At 42.7% G+C, this 15,222-nt stretch overlaps 1 protein-coding gene across 3 annotated transcripts in view; it reads right to left on the bottom strand.

Moving 5' to 3' along the window:
* pcnx2.L (pecanex 2 L homeolog) overlaps window positions 1–15,222 on the bottom strand; it is a 643,210-nt gene that overhangs the window by 445,286 nt on the left and 182,702 nt on the right. For all 3 annotated transcript variants that reach the window (XM_041562821.1, XM_041562822.1, XM_041562823.1), the window contains one exon: window positions 997–1,126. In XM_041562821.1, the coding sequence (XP_041418755.1) occupies window positions 997–1,126 (130 nt within the window). The remainder of the gene's footprint in view (window positions 1–996; window positions 1,127–15,222) is intronic.

Here is a 15,222-nt window from a genome sequence, read left to right as displayed (position 1 = left end):
TTCAGTTTTGGACTCCAGTCCTTAAGAGGGATATAAATGAGCTGGAGAGAGTGCAGAGACGTGCAACTAAATTGGTTAGAGGGACGGAAGACTTAAATTATGAGGGTAGACTGTCAAGGTTGGGGTTGTTTTCTCTGGAAAAAAGGCGCTTGCGAGGGGACATGATTACACTTTACAAGTACATTAGAGGACACTATAGACAAATGGCAGGGGACCTTTTTACCCATAAAGTGGATCACCGTACCAGAGGCCACCCCTTTAGACTAGAAGAAAAGAACTTGCATTTGAAGCAACGTAGGGGGTTCTTCACAGTCAGGAGAGTGAGGTTGTGGAATGCACTGCCGGGTGATGTTGTGATGGCTGATTCAGTTAATGCCTTTAAGAATGGCTTGGATGATTTTTTGGACAGACATAATATCAAAGGCTATTGTGATACTAAACTCTATAGTTAGTATAGGTATGGGTATATAGAATTTTAATTAAAAGTAAGGAGGGGTGTGTGTATGGATGCTGGGTTTTCATTTGGAGGGGTTGAACTTGATGGACTTTGTCTTTTTTCAACCAAATTTAACTATGTAACTATGTAACTATGTAAATACCTATAGGCCCTTCTCCGTCTCCAAGGATTTGCCTAACATAGTCCCATAAAGGTTGTAAGTAGATTGCTTATTTTTACATCCACATTAATCATTTATTACATTTATCTGCCACCCATATTGCCAGTTCCATATTGTCCAAAGGATACTACCTCCTGAAAGCAATTAATTTGCTTGCATAGAATTGTGTCCACTTCAAACATTGATACAATGCCTGCAATGCTCATCTGAAGTCACTAAATTATAATGAATTCAAATTAAAGTAGACCCAATACATAACTTTGTAGCAATCCAATAAAACCCCTATTACAAGTAGATAATGTACTATTATTTTCTTCTTTTATATAAATGGGACAAATCTTTTACTCAATCAATCAATTTTATTAACAATAACACTTACTCTGGATGCCTGGAGTATTGGAGATCTTGGTTCATGCTGTCTCTACATTTCTCTGATGGTAATCTTTGTTCAGGAAATGGGTCACATTTATCTTCTTCTGTAATTCTGACATCTTCATCCATTGAAGTATCTAAACATGGTAAAACAATAAAGTGAGGGGTTTACGTTCCTCTTTACTGAGGTATTTTTTTTTTTAAAAGACCATGTGCACATGGGGGCAAATTTATAAAGGGCACTAAAGGGCAGAGTGACTAACGCTGGTCAAAATTCGCCAGCGCGACGTCATTTCGTTACTTCGCCGATTTACTAACGGTCGCTGGCGTAACTTCGCTAGCGAAGGAGATGGACCCTAGCGGTACTTTGCTCCCTAATGCCTGGCGAATTTGAGCTCTGGCCAATGGACGTAACTACGCAAATTCACTAAGATGCTGATTTTACTGAACGTTACCTCTTGCACCAGACTTGCCTTCGCCACCTCAGACCAGGCGAATTGCAATAGAGTAGATAGGACTTCCTCAAAATTTAGTTGAAAAAGTCCCAAAAAACGCTGGTGTCTTTTCCTTTATTCAGGGTGATAGGCTGCAAAAGAGCGTAAATTTTTTTTGGGGTAACCCGCTACCCCCCTACATTTCCTAACATATGGCACATAAACTATACACTGGGCTCATGTGTAGGGCAATATAACAACTCTATTATCTTTTATTAAGGTTTCCCGGACTTGTGTAGTGTAATGTATTTGCTGCAACATATACGTCCATTGAACTTTAACTTCCCGCCGTATGCAAATTAGGCAACGCTAGTGCAACTTCGCTTTGCTTGGTGCAGTATAGCTAGCGTTCGGTGCCCTGGACGCAACTTCGGATTTTAGAGTGTAGGCAGGCTGAGAGAAGCAGATCTGCTCCATGCCCCATCAAGAGAAAGGGGGCATAGGTATAACAGCAGCGGATGCTGCTACACAGACGGTGGCTGACTACCACCACCACCACGATCTCCTACCTGGCCTGGTGCAGCAGGTCACCGAGATGAGGAGGGAGATCTGGGAAGTGAGGGATCTGCTGCACAGCTTGAGGAATAACCCTCTTCCTCCTCCTCCTCTAATATAATTTTTTTTTTTTTTAATGCAGCACTGTTGTGCTTTTCTTCTGTTTTGTTTATATAAAAATTTTGTTGAAAACTGTATATTTGGAGTTTATTTTTCATTTAACTACTACTCATATGGTACTTGAAGTTGTTTGGATAATATAACACAATTATGACTACTTACAATTTACACATAAATATATGGTTCATTGACATAAATATATGGTTTATTGATCTTAATGTGGGATACAAAGCACCCAGATATTATGTGTTCAGATTAATTATTAATAGTCGAGCCTGTGTTAGTAAGCTATTAATAATAAACTATAGATGGTACTTTTTAGTTCAACAGCGATATAGACTGAGAGTAGTAGTAGATACCATTACCAGTCAACCAGAGCTAATGTAAAAAAGTACAGTTTTTAAGAAACTGGCAAAATGTAAACACTTTTTTTCTTTTAGAATGATAGGAGTGTTCTAACAGATAGATAGGAGTGCTCTAACAATGTATTCAGGGAGGGCATGTGTGTGTAGCAGTTACTGAGTGAAACATAAGTATGAATTGCTCTTCCCATTTGCCATGCCATATATTCATTTATCACAGTGTACAAAGCTTAAAAGTAAGGCACATTTTTTAATGGTAGCCCCAAAGCCATTTTTGGTCTGGGAGTCAAAATAGTCCCTGGCATTCAAAGTACACAGAGGCCCAAACAGGCCCCATCAGCCCACTAAATAGTGACTTTCTATGGAACCTGATAGCAGCCCCTCTGGAACTTACCAGAACCTACAGATTGCCAGTCCGGGCCTGCCCAAATCTGAAAAAAAGTGACAACAGGGTTGCAATTGTAATTTTTAAAACCAGCCAAAGCCAGCTACAAAACCAGCCCAAAACTAACCAAGAGTTTGAAATAGCCCAATCTGGCAGTGAAAAATAGTGTTAAAAATAAATGAATAGATATGAAAATACGCCTTTTTCAATTTTCACTAATATTTTAAATAATCACAGATCTTTTTAAGAAACTAGGAAAATGAGAACCCCTTTTTTCTTTTGAATAGATAGGAGTCCTCTAACAATGCAGGGCATGTGTGTAGCAGTATACTAAGTGAAACATGCGTGTGAATTGGTCTTCTCATTGACTCTAATGCAATTCTGTTACTGAGGAGCCTGATATTCAGGAAACCGTACAACACTTAGGGGCCCATTTACTTAGTTCGAGTGAAGGAATAGAGGAAAAATAGTTCGAATTTCGAATGGTCGAATATGGCTGCTTCGACCATCGAATGGGCTACTTCGACCTTTGACTACGACCTTCGACTTCAAATCGAACGATTCAAACTAAAAATCGTTTGACTATTCGACCATTCGATAGTCGAAGTACTGTCTCTTTAAAAAATTCTTCGACCCCCTAGTTCGCCACCTAAAACCTACCGAGGCCAATGTTAGCCTATGGGGAAGGTCCCCATAGGCTTCCTAGCAATTTTCTGATCGAGGGAATATGGATTAAAATCCTTCGAATCGTTCGATTCGATGGATTTAATGGTTCGATCGAACGATTATTCCTTCGATAGTTCGATCGTAGTAATAGCGGTAAATCCTTCGACTTCGATATTCGAAGTCGAAGGATTTTACGTCAACGGTCGAATATCGAGGGTTAATTAACCCTCAATATTCGACCCTAGGTAAATGTGCCCCATTTTTTTACTTACACAATTACCTTTTAAAACCTGTGATTCTGCCGATGAGCCTGTCATAAATTGCTCTATTAATAGTTCACTTGTCCCCTGTCTTGTAAACACTGGAGCTTCCAAGTCTTTGCTGAAATCTACTGCCATTGACTCACCATTGCCTCTATTGGACAACGGTTACCCTTGTTGATGTTACTAACAATAGCTTATCCGTAGCGTAGCTATGGCAAACTTCTCTACTGAACACTGCTTCTTGCTTTCGTCAGACTCCCCAGTAAATCTCTTGGGTCATGATCTCTTATGCAAGGTAGGTTCTACTATTCTTTGTACCACCAATGGAGTTTACCTTCAGGTTGCAGATGATGAAACTGCAAACTGCAAAATTCTTCTTTGCTTCCCTTGATGTACTGTTCTGCTTTAACTGTTACTTCCTTTGATCCACCTAATCTTTGATCCACCTAATCTTTCCATTATATCAGATCTGTTTTCTGTCCCCTCTTGTGTTTGGTCAAAGGGTCCTAATGATTAGGATCCTAATCACAATAGATCCAACCAAACCAATACCTAGGATTCTTCAGTATCCTATTTCTCCCAGCACCAGAAAAAGTATAATTCAAGACCTTTTGTAGCAAGGAGTTATTCCAAGTACTAGTCCAGCAAATACTCATACTCTCCCTTTAAGAAACCTTGCAAAAATACTTACAGATTTGTGCAAGACTTAGCAATCAACAACATCATAATCCCTTGTTTTTCTGTTGTCCCCAACCCAGCCACAATCCTCAGTCAGATCTCTCCTCGGACACTCAGTTCACAGTAGTCAATTTCAGTTCAGCCTTTTATAGCATAGAGGTGCATAAGGATTCGCAATGGTTGTTGCCTTTACTTTTTACCAAGAAACAATTTAAATTTACCTAATTCCCCCAGGGATATATTGAGAGTCCCTACAGATTCTCCTGTGCCCTCAAAGAGGATTTGGATACCCTTTCTTTCCCTGCTGGCTCTGCAGTTATCCAATACGTAGATAATCTGCTCCTAGTCTCCAACACTGAAGAGCTTGTAAAACTGATACTCATGCCCTCCTCTAGCACTTGGTCACAAAGCAACTTTGCAAAAGCTGCAGAATTGCAAGCAAAAGTTCAACTATTTAGGGCACTGTATGTCTCCAGGCCTACACCATTTAAAGGGGTTGTTCACCTTTGCAGTAACTTTTAGTATGATGTAGAGAGTGGTATTCTGAGACAATTTGCAATTGGTTTTCATTTTTCATTATTTGTGGTTTTTGAGTTATTTTGAGTTTTTTGAATAAAAAATTCAGCAGCTCTCCAGTTTGCAATTTCAGCAATCTGGTTGCTAGGGTTCAAATGAATCTAGCAACCATGCATAGATTTGAATAAGAAACTGGAATATGAATAGGAGAGGCCTGTATAGAAAGGTGAGCAAGAAAAAGTAGCAATAACAAAAGAGTTTTAATCATATAGTGCATTTGTTTTTTAGAAGGGGTCAGTGACCCCCATTTCAAAGCTGGAATGAGTTGAAAGAAGAAGGCAAATAATTAAAAAACTATAAAAACTACATGACAACCAATTGAAAAGTTGCTTAGAATTGGCCATTCTATAACATACTAAAAGTTAACCTAAAGGTGAACCACCCCTTTAAGTCCAGGTAGGATTACAGCAATTTGCAATCTTGCACACCCCCGGCATGCTTCCCAGTTTCATACCATTCTAGAAATGCTTGGCTATTGCCGGCAATGGATTAGCAATTATTCGGAATTAACAAGGCCTCTCCTAGATTTGCTGAAACAAGAAAACTTTTATGATTCCCTAATTTGGTCTCCAGAAGCTGATGAACGTTTCTACAAACCTAAAGAGGCACTTCAATGAGCTCCTGCCCTTAGCCTACTAGATTACTCATAGTGACATAGTAACATAGTAAGTTAGGTTAAAAAAAGGCACACGTCCATCAAGTTCAACCTTTTGACACTATTTTTAACCTGCCTAACTGCTAGTTTATCCAGAGAAAGGCACAAAACCACTTTTGAAGCCTCTCCAATTTGCCTTAGAGGGGAAAAAATTCCTTCTTGACTCCAAAATCAGACTCAGTGTCAGACTGGGGGGCAGTGGCGTAACTAGACCTCTAAGGGCCCTGGTACGTAAATTTACAACTGGGCCCCCCTACGCGACACTGACCCCCCCCCCCATGCATTGGACTGGAACACAGTATCCCATAGACTCCATTATAATCAAATAATTCAACTTTTTAAAAATGATTTCCTTTTTCTGTGTAATAATAAAACAAAGCAAAACCAGCCTATTGGGTTTATTTAATGATTCATGATTTTCTAGTAGACTTAAGGAAATGAAGATCCAAATTACGGAAAGATCCATTATCTGGAAACCCCCAGGTCCTGAGCATTCTGGATAACAGGTCCCATACCTGTACTCAAAGGATATAAGCACAGGAGTCTGAAATAGATTTTTTACTGTGCTAATGACAAGGCTTAATCAGTGCAGCATTAAAGGGGTTGTTCACCTTTACATTAACTTTAATATGGAGCACAGAGGGATTTTCTTAGAAACTTTGCCATTTTTTTAAAAAAAAATTTATTTGCAGTTTGCGTCCCATACCTGTACTCAAAGGCAATAGGTACAGGAGTCTGAAATACATTTTTTACTGTGCTAATGACAAGGCTTAATCAGTGCAGCATTAAAGGGGTTGTTCACCTTTACATTAACTTTAATATGGAGAACAGAGGGATTTTATTAGAAACTTTGCAATTTTTTTTAATTTTTTTTTTATTTGCAGTTTGCAGCTCTCCAGTTTTCAATTTTAGCAGTCTGGTTGCTAGTGACCAAATTACCCTGGCAACTATGAATTGATTTGAATGAAAGATTAGAATATGAATTGCAGAGAGCCTGATTTAAAAAAAGTACCAATAACAATACATGTATAGCCAAGTCATTGTTGTTTAGATGGGGTCAGTGACCCCCATTTGAAACTTGGAAAGACTCAGAAGGAGAGAAATAAATAAATATTAAAAGAAAAAATGAAGACTAATTGAAAAGTTGGTTAAAATTTACCATACTATAACATAATAAAAGTTAACCAGAAGGTGAACCACCCCTTTAATGTTACACTATGGGGGGCATGTGCAAGGCTTCTGCCAGTTACATTACATGGACAACCTAGAGCAATAGGTGAATTAGTGCATAACTTTAGGCACAGACTAATTGGAATGAAATATTTACAGACATAACTATGGCAAATATCTGAGACCTCTTAAGTTCACCAACAACATTTACAGTGAACTGCCAGCCATTTTGGGGGAACGCCATAACAATAATAATAAATAAATTAGTGAAAACGGATATAAAAGCAAGGAAAAGCAATGCATTTTTTCAGACTGAGGGGACTGTTCCTGCTGAATTGTGCTTAGTACAGAGGAATACCTGACGTGGAAATTTTTCATATTTCGCCATATGGCCGCCACCGATGCGGGATAAGCGTCTTTACGACCAACCTTTGCACAGTCGCCCGATCTTTCCGATTCCCATCCGATTTGTCTTCATCAGGCATGACTTCAGCATGCCGGGTGTGGCGCCGGTTGGGATTGAGGAATACGGGCCACTGAACAAAGGTGTACTTTTACAAGATCAGTACAAGCCATGCTAAGATCACTGTGTCTGTGTATATGTATATTACCGGGGGAAGTGCCTTTTGTCCTGGTGTCTTTTGTTTGCCTAGGGAAGTCTACCTTTCCCCCCCTCTTCTATGGACATGTGTCTGTGTGCTGGTTCCACCAATTGATTCATAGCATAACATGCTCATTGATTGGATATATTGTAAGACCACCTTTTGCCTTGGTGTATAATAAACCACTGGCCATTGTAGAGGGAGGCAGAATACTGGACCCCAGCTAAGAACGACTGCTGTGACGTTATTTCCGGGGGATTGCGCAACATCACCACACGATACATCAAGGTTTCCGGATCGATTGTCCATTAAGACGAAAGATCATTTTTATACGATATCAGATGGCGAGCCTAATGCAGGTGGTTCAATTTTTCCCTTAATTTCAGCAGAATTAAAAGGGGCCATATTTTATTTCGGGCAGCAAAAAGGCCGGCATTGAGGTAAGACATTTTTGTTTTGATACTCTCATATTTGAGAAAGTTTTTGCTGTCTGCAAATTGATTTGTGGTCTCTAGGCTGCTGGAATCAGGTAAAAATCTACCAAAAGAACCTTTTGGGTGTATGTGTGGTGTTTTTCAGTATTAACTGCCCAGGTACTGGTTGAGGCATATCTGCATAACTGCTGTGGGGTTTTATTCATTTATTTATTTTTTTAACCATAAGGGACTGTTATTGCCCCCTGCTGGAGGATCTGTGAGTGATTCAGACCAGTGGAGGGAGTTTCTGTGTATGCCGGGTGGTTGTAGGATAATCTTGTAGCAGGCAGATATGGCCAACAGTATCTAGAGGGGATTTAGAATCATTGTTTTTTTTATTTGTGTTTGTTTTCTGTCTGTCTACTAAGTGGTGTTTGTTTTAAAATTGCGACTCTGTAGGTTTCATCCTTGAGAAAATCTTTAGTTTGGGAGGATTGTATTGCTTTTATTATTACAAGTTTCAATATTGGAGGTTGGGTAACAATCCGACCAATCTGAATTACAAACCAAGTTTCTAGCCCTTGCTGAGCGCTGAACAGGGGGAGCCTACGCCATTTTGAAATAGCACATGTGCCAGTGGCCATTTTGTCTTTGTCTTTAAGCACATGTGCCAGCGGCCATGTTGTCTTAGTTCTTTGAAAAGGTATATTGGGCTATTGGGGGGAGGCACATCCCCTGCACATAACCCTAACAGTTGTTCTGTTGTATATAATAGATTTTCATCTTTACATTTCATAACAGCAAAGTTCTCTTTGAACTTTTTGGAACATTTTTTACATTTTTGTAATACCTCTCTGCTGTTCCCTGCAGTCTATTGACTCCTACTTCCTCCAGGATAGGGGGTTTTCCTAAGGAAGAGACCATCACATGGTGTTGTAATTGTAATTGTCCTTTTGTGTGAGTGAAGGAAGAGTGTTGCATGGTTTACAACATAAGGCTATTTGTTAACTAGCTGTTTCTCTTTTTATACTCCTTGTTTTCCTGCTCTTTCTCTCTTTATTTTCCTCTCTTTATCTCCATTTCTCTCTTTTAAAACACCTTTGCTTACCCACTCTCTCTCTCTGTCTATAACTACCACACTAACTCTTTACCTTGCTCTTGGCTAGCCCTCTTTTCTGTTTTAATCTATTCTCAAACCAACACATTCTCTGTAGGTTTGGTTGGAAGACATCTTTTCCGTCATTGGAAGTCTGGTAGTGTAAGATAGCTGCTGTCTGCTTATGAAAGTTGCTGTTAGGAAGGAAATTCCTGTTAATTAAGGACTGTGCAGCGAAGTCGGACTGTATAGGGCGAAAAAACAGTGAACTGGTTAGCTTTTTGTGAGGAGAAAAAGTGGGCCAAGCCTACTCGGGTTCATCAATTGTCGCGTGAGCTTTGTTCTCTTTTCTCTTCCCCTCGAGGTCCATCTTAAGGGTGGAAGGTGTCCGTGGTTCGTACCAAAGCCCGGGGGTGGAGTTTGTGGGGAAATTATTGAGGACTATTCCCTTTCTTGTTCGCTTTCTTGACTTTTTGTCACTGAGTGACCAGGTGTCCGCGGTTCGTACCGGAAGCTTGGGGGACGGAACTTGGGGAGGTGAACTGGGGAGGGGTTTCTCTGTTTCTATCTGTTTTTCTAGCCACTTTCTCTCAAAACCTATTGGCCTGACTGGGGTGACCAGGTGTCCGCGGTTCGTACCGGAATCCCTAGGAAGGTTCAACTATATCTTCCTTGTTCTCACTTCCTGTCGCTCCCTCTCACTTGCTGTCAACACTCCAGGCATTGGGGACTCTTATCCTGCAGTCAGGGCGCTGTTTTGAGCCAATTTAGCACGAGTGATAAGGAAGGTGTCCGTGGTTCGTACCTGTCCGGATCCCTCAGCCGCTGATCCTTCTCTCTGAGTGGGCTACAGTGGATAATGTCCGTGGTTCGTATTTGAAGCCCTAGAGCTACTCAGAGGATGAACAGGTAAGGATCGACGGCGGTCTGCGCGGTGGACGTAGACACTGTAGGTGGACGCATCTACTTGGAAAAAGCTCGAGACTCGAGTATTGGTGTAGGGAAATCTAGGGAACAGAAGGGTACCACTTCTGAGTTCAGGACGGCTCAGCAGCACATGAAATCCACATATGGAGGAGGGACTGTTAAGCCCCTCAAAGATTGGCACAAATGGTCTTCAGGTTTAGAATGGTCCATCCCTAAGGAGGGGACGTTTGAGGTCTGGATCTGGGAAAAGTTCGTCCGTGAGTTCCACTCCAGACTCCAAACACATGGGTCTTTAGAGAAGGCCAATTTGTGGTTACAGGAATCTACCAAGCCTTAGCAGCAGGGCATTCAAAAGTCTCAGACAGTAAGGTCAAACATAATCATGTACTTCCGTCCAGCCAAAACTGCAGAAAGCAATAATGATAAGGATGAGACAGAGGTGCAAACAGGTTTAAATTTGCTAGCAACACAGGTCACCTCAACAGCCTCAGCTCATCTGTCTCCATCACCATCCCCACATCCGGAATCCGCAAAAGATGTCTCTGACAAAACGGATTACTGCCGCCTTGGAAAATCCGACTTGGTCACCTTATGTGAAGCCAGAGGTATCTCTATAATAGACAAATCCAAATTAGAATGCATAGAGGCCTTGGAAAGGGATGACTTCCAACAGGGCCCTGAGGGGGATTACAGGCGCTACGGGGGAGGCAAGGAATTCTGTAAGCAACTGACAGACAAAATGCCCACTATGTATAGTGTTGTGTCCCCATTCCAGTTTATGACAGCGATTCAGGGCCCAGATGAGGACGCCTCAGTCTGTTGGCAGAGGTTAAAACAAGGGGTAACAGATGCAGGGTTTGAGCCAGGTCCAGATGCCTCAGAGAACACCCAGCCAGTATCGCCCATCCATCTAATGTTAAGGCTAAATTTCTGGCTGGATTGGTGCCTAAGCTAAGAGATAGGCTAATGGTTGCACGACCAGAGGCCCATTCTATGAGTTTCCACTCCCTTATGGCAACAATCCAGGCCATAGAACTGGACCTGCATGCCAGGAAAGAGGCCAAGTTGGCCAAAATCATGGCAGCTCTTGAGCTAATAGCCCAGGACCACCATCCCTATAATAGGAAAAAGAAACTCACCAAACATACTAATATAACTTGTTTTAATTGCGATCAAAAAGGACATTTAGCGCGCCACTGTCCAGATAATGAGGACAAGAAAGAACAAAATTCTCCTAGTCCTTATAAAGTTGTTCCTGACCGGCCTCATGCACATAACCCAAACCCGGGGAAATCTTACCGTAGTACGGAGGGCCCCCCGGGAACCTACCATTTCATACCAGACCCTGAAACAGTTAAAACCATCGGAGCTGCTACACAGTCCCATAGCTTCACCCACTAGGGGAAAGGCAAACCGGTGTCGGCCCATGTCAATCTATTTCTTGAGGAATTGCCATATCCTCTGTCCTGCCTCATCGACACCGGCGCAGCCAGGACTGTTCTAAAAACACAAGATCTAAAAGGCAGGATTCCACTCTCTGGCAACACAACCCCCACCATTGGGCTTACAGGTCATCCAGTGACTCTTAGGGAGACGAAATCATTGTACTGCAGGTTAGGTCAACACACCGAAGCAGTCAGATCTCTATTAGTTTCAGATGATGTTCCTATCAACCTATTGGGAGCAGACATTCTGTCTGAGATTCAGGCCAACATCACTTATACCCCAGAGGGTGTTGTGGTAACTAGTGCACTCACACCCCAACACAATCACCCTGGAATACACCTTTATTTCCAGTGGCAAAAAAAATCAGCCAAGGGTCAGGAAGTCACTTACCGACTGGTCCACGATCTCAGAGCCATTAACAAAATCATAGTCAGTGATGCCCCGTTAGTGCCTAATCCTCACACATTACTTGCGTCCATCCCTCCTAAAGCTTCGTACTTTAGTGTTATCGACTTGTCTAATGCCTTCTTTTCTGTTCCATTAGATCCACAGTGTCAATACATCTTTGCTTTTTCGTTCCAGGGTAGACAGCTGACATGGACGCGGTTACCACAGGGGTCCATGACTAGCCCATCGGAATATAGTTACAAGCTAAAGGTGGTATTAGACCAGTGGGTGCCAGAGGTTCCGGAGGTCGCACTGTTGCAATATGTGGACGATCTATTAGTTTGTTGCCCGGACAAGGATTCATGCTACAGACACACTATCTCGCTACTGAACCATCTGGCATCCACTGGGAATAAGGCTAGCAAGGAAAAATTGCAGTTTTGTAAGGAGAAGGTTATTTTTCTAGGCCACTGTATCTCAAAAGGGACCCGACACCTGACAACACAACGGATACAGACTCTCAAAGACTTCACCCGACCTCGTAATGCCCGACAGTTGAGAGCCCTTCTAGGTCTGATCAATTACAGCAGAGATTAGATCCCTAATATTTCATTCAAAATGGGCCCTCTCTATACTTTACCCTCTCAGACACCATTTCAATTAACTGACGAACACTGGTCAACCCTCCAGGATCTGATCCAGGAACTCTCCAGGGCCCCAGCACTAGGTCTTCCCAGCTATGACCTACCCTTTTATCTCTTTTGTCACGAAAGCAAAAGGCATGCCACTGGGATACTGACCCAATTACATGGATCCAGGTATAGACCCATAATGTACATTTCCACTGAATTGGATCCAGTCATCAAAGGTTCACCTGGGTGCATCCGAGCTACCGCCGCCTGTGCGGTGTTATTACAGAAAGTTGGTGACATAGTTTTAGATTCCCCTCTAACCTTTCTCATCCCACACTCTGTCCAAGAGATTCTCAACCAGGTCCAGACCAAACATCTTTCAGCAGCACGTCTGACCAAATCTGAAGTGACTCTCCTTACCCCTACTAACCTCACACTGAGACGATGTACAATCCTCAATCCTGCATCTCTTCTCCCGACCCATTCTGACTCGGAAGAAGGGGGGGGGGACGAAGGGATTGTGACTGACTCTAACCCAACCATGACAGAACCAACAGACAATCACAACTGTCTTGAACTCATGGAACCCGAGACAGAAGCAGTACAACATCCACCTCCCTTAAGGTTGAGGAACGTGAGGGGTGGATCCACGCCAGCCACTGCAAGAAGCTGCTGGACTATCAAGTGCAATGATCAGGTGCATTGTTTCTATATACACTTGTTGTTTAATGTATTTTGGATACTGTTATGAGCGGTCACATCCGAATTTACTGTTCAAGATGCATTTACAATTAGCAAAGACAGCAAATAGGTCCAACTGCTGGGTGTGCTCCAAACCCCCTCCGAGCCAGAGCATCCCGGCGATGGTGGCAGTACATGCCCTTTATGACATCAGGGTGGGCATGAGAAAGTTTAGTCCTTCAGGTAGATCAGCGGAACGCCATCTGTCCATAGAATTTAATCAGACATTCTTAGATGGTAATGTCACCTATGGTATTGATGTCAGCCCCAAGGCTTGTACTAGGCTTAGCAGACCCATGTGGGTATCCGGTCAATTAGGCCAGTCCGGGATTTGTTTTAATATCAACTCTGGTTTTGGAGCCAAGTCCCTGGGGAGGACCGAATGCCCTGGGATAACCATCCAGATCGACCATAGAATCCCTGACAGTAACAACCTAACCACCAGACATGATTATGTCTGCTGGGGGGAGGGTGTGACATTCAGGAGGGTGCAGCAATCCCATTATCCATCCAGTTGTTGCGCAATGCCCGTAACCGTAACCCCAATGACCTTTGTGTCTCATTAACTGGGCCCTGTTACTTTTTGTGCGGCCAGGCTGCCTATAGAGTCGTTCCCCTGAATACTAGAGGGTCATGCTCCTTACTCAGGTTAGTCCCTGCCTCCTACATTGCCGACAGTCACAAGGACCTGATGGTGCAGAGGAGGGTAAGTGTGGGAAGAAGGACCAGGAGAGAGCTATTCTCCGCAGGGGACTGTGCATGGGCATGGTTTCCGGCATGGACCGGATGGGGTATAGAGCTTATGAAGCGGCTAAATAATTTTTCCATCATAATGGACGAGATGTTTAATGAGACAGTCGAAGCCATGAGAGAAATTTCTTCTGAACAACGGCAGCTGAAGACCCTTATGCTTCAGGAGAAAATGGCTCTCGACTATCTTTTAGCATCAAAGGGGGGTTTCTGTGAGTTCATCGGGGAGGATTGCTGCACCTGGGTGGAAGATACTGGGGACAAGGTTCAGGCCTATCTTGACAAGATGAAAGCGTTACAGGGACAAGCACGCGCTATTGCAGAGGAGGGTTGGAACCCCTTTAAAGGTTTAGGGGGCTTCGGTGATATGTTGTTTTCTATTGGATCATGGCTTAAAGAAGTTGGAGTGTATGTCATGATGCTGCTCTGCTTTCTTTTCCTCCTCTATGTGACGGCGAGAATGACCTGTTGTTTGGTGAACCAAGTTGCCAAGAGCCATGCAGAGGACCATGTGATGATTCCATAAAGAGCCATCACCTGAAGCATCCAGAACCCTTTACCTCAGGAAGATCAGCACAGGAAGAACCACCACCATTTTTTTTAACACAAACTATGGACTGTCCCTAAAAAAATCGACTTCTTCTCAAAGAAGATATAACCAGAAACCTTGTATGATGACATCACCTCCCTGAAGGCCAGTCTGGACCTTATGATCAAGATATAAAGAAGATCAAGAATATTAGGCCGGTTCTTCTTGTTAGTGCATTTGCAGTGTAGCATGTTCCCTTTTCTTTCTGTACCCTTTAGAAGCTTTAGTTGGAGTGATTGTAGCATTAGGAAGCAGTTGCTGTGACGACATATGGCGAAAAAGGAGGGACTGACGTGGAAATTTTTCATATTTCGCCATATGGCCGCCACCGATGCGGGATAAGCGTCTTTACGACCGACCTTTGCACAGTCGCCCGATCTTTCCGATTCCCATCCGATTTGTGTTCATCAGGCATGACTGCAGCATGCCGGGTGTGGCGCCAGTTGGGATTGAGGAATACGGGCCACTGAACAAAGGTGTACTTTTACAAGATTAGTACAAGCCATGCTAAAATCACTGTGTCTGTGTATATGTATATTACCGGGGGAAGTGCCTTTTGTCCTGGTGTCTTTTGTTTGCCTAGGGAAGTCTACCTTTCCCCCCCCCTCTTCTATGGACATGTGTCTGTGTGCTGGTTCCACCAATTGATTCATAGCATAACATGCTCATTGATTTGATATATTGTAAGACCACTTTTTGCCTTGGTGTATAATAAACCAATGGCCATTGTAGAGGGAGGCAGAATACTGGACCCCAGCTAAGAACGACTGCTGTGACGTTATT

Source organism: Xenopus laevis, chromosome 5L, assembly GCF_017654675.1.
Source record: "Xenopus laevis strain J_2021 chromosome 5L, Xenopus_laevis_v10.1, whole genome shotgun sequence".
NCBI classification, from domain to species: domain Eukaryota; kingdom Metazoa; phylum Chordata; class Amphibia; order Anura; family Pipidae; genus Xenopus; species Xenopus laevis.
This window is presented reverse-complemented; position numbering and strand designations above follow the sequence as displayed.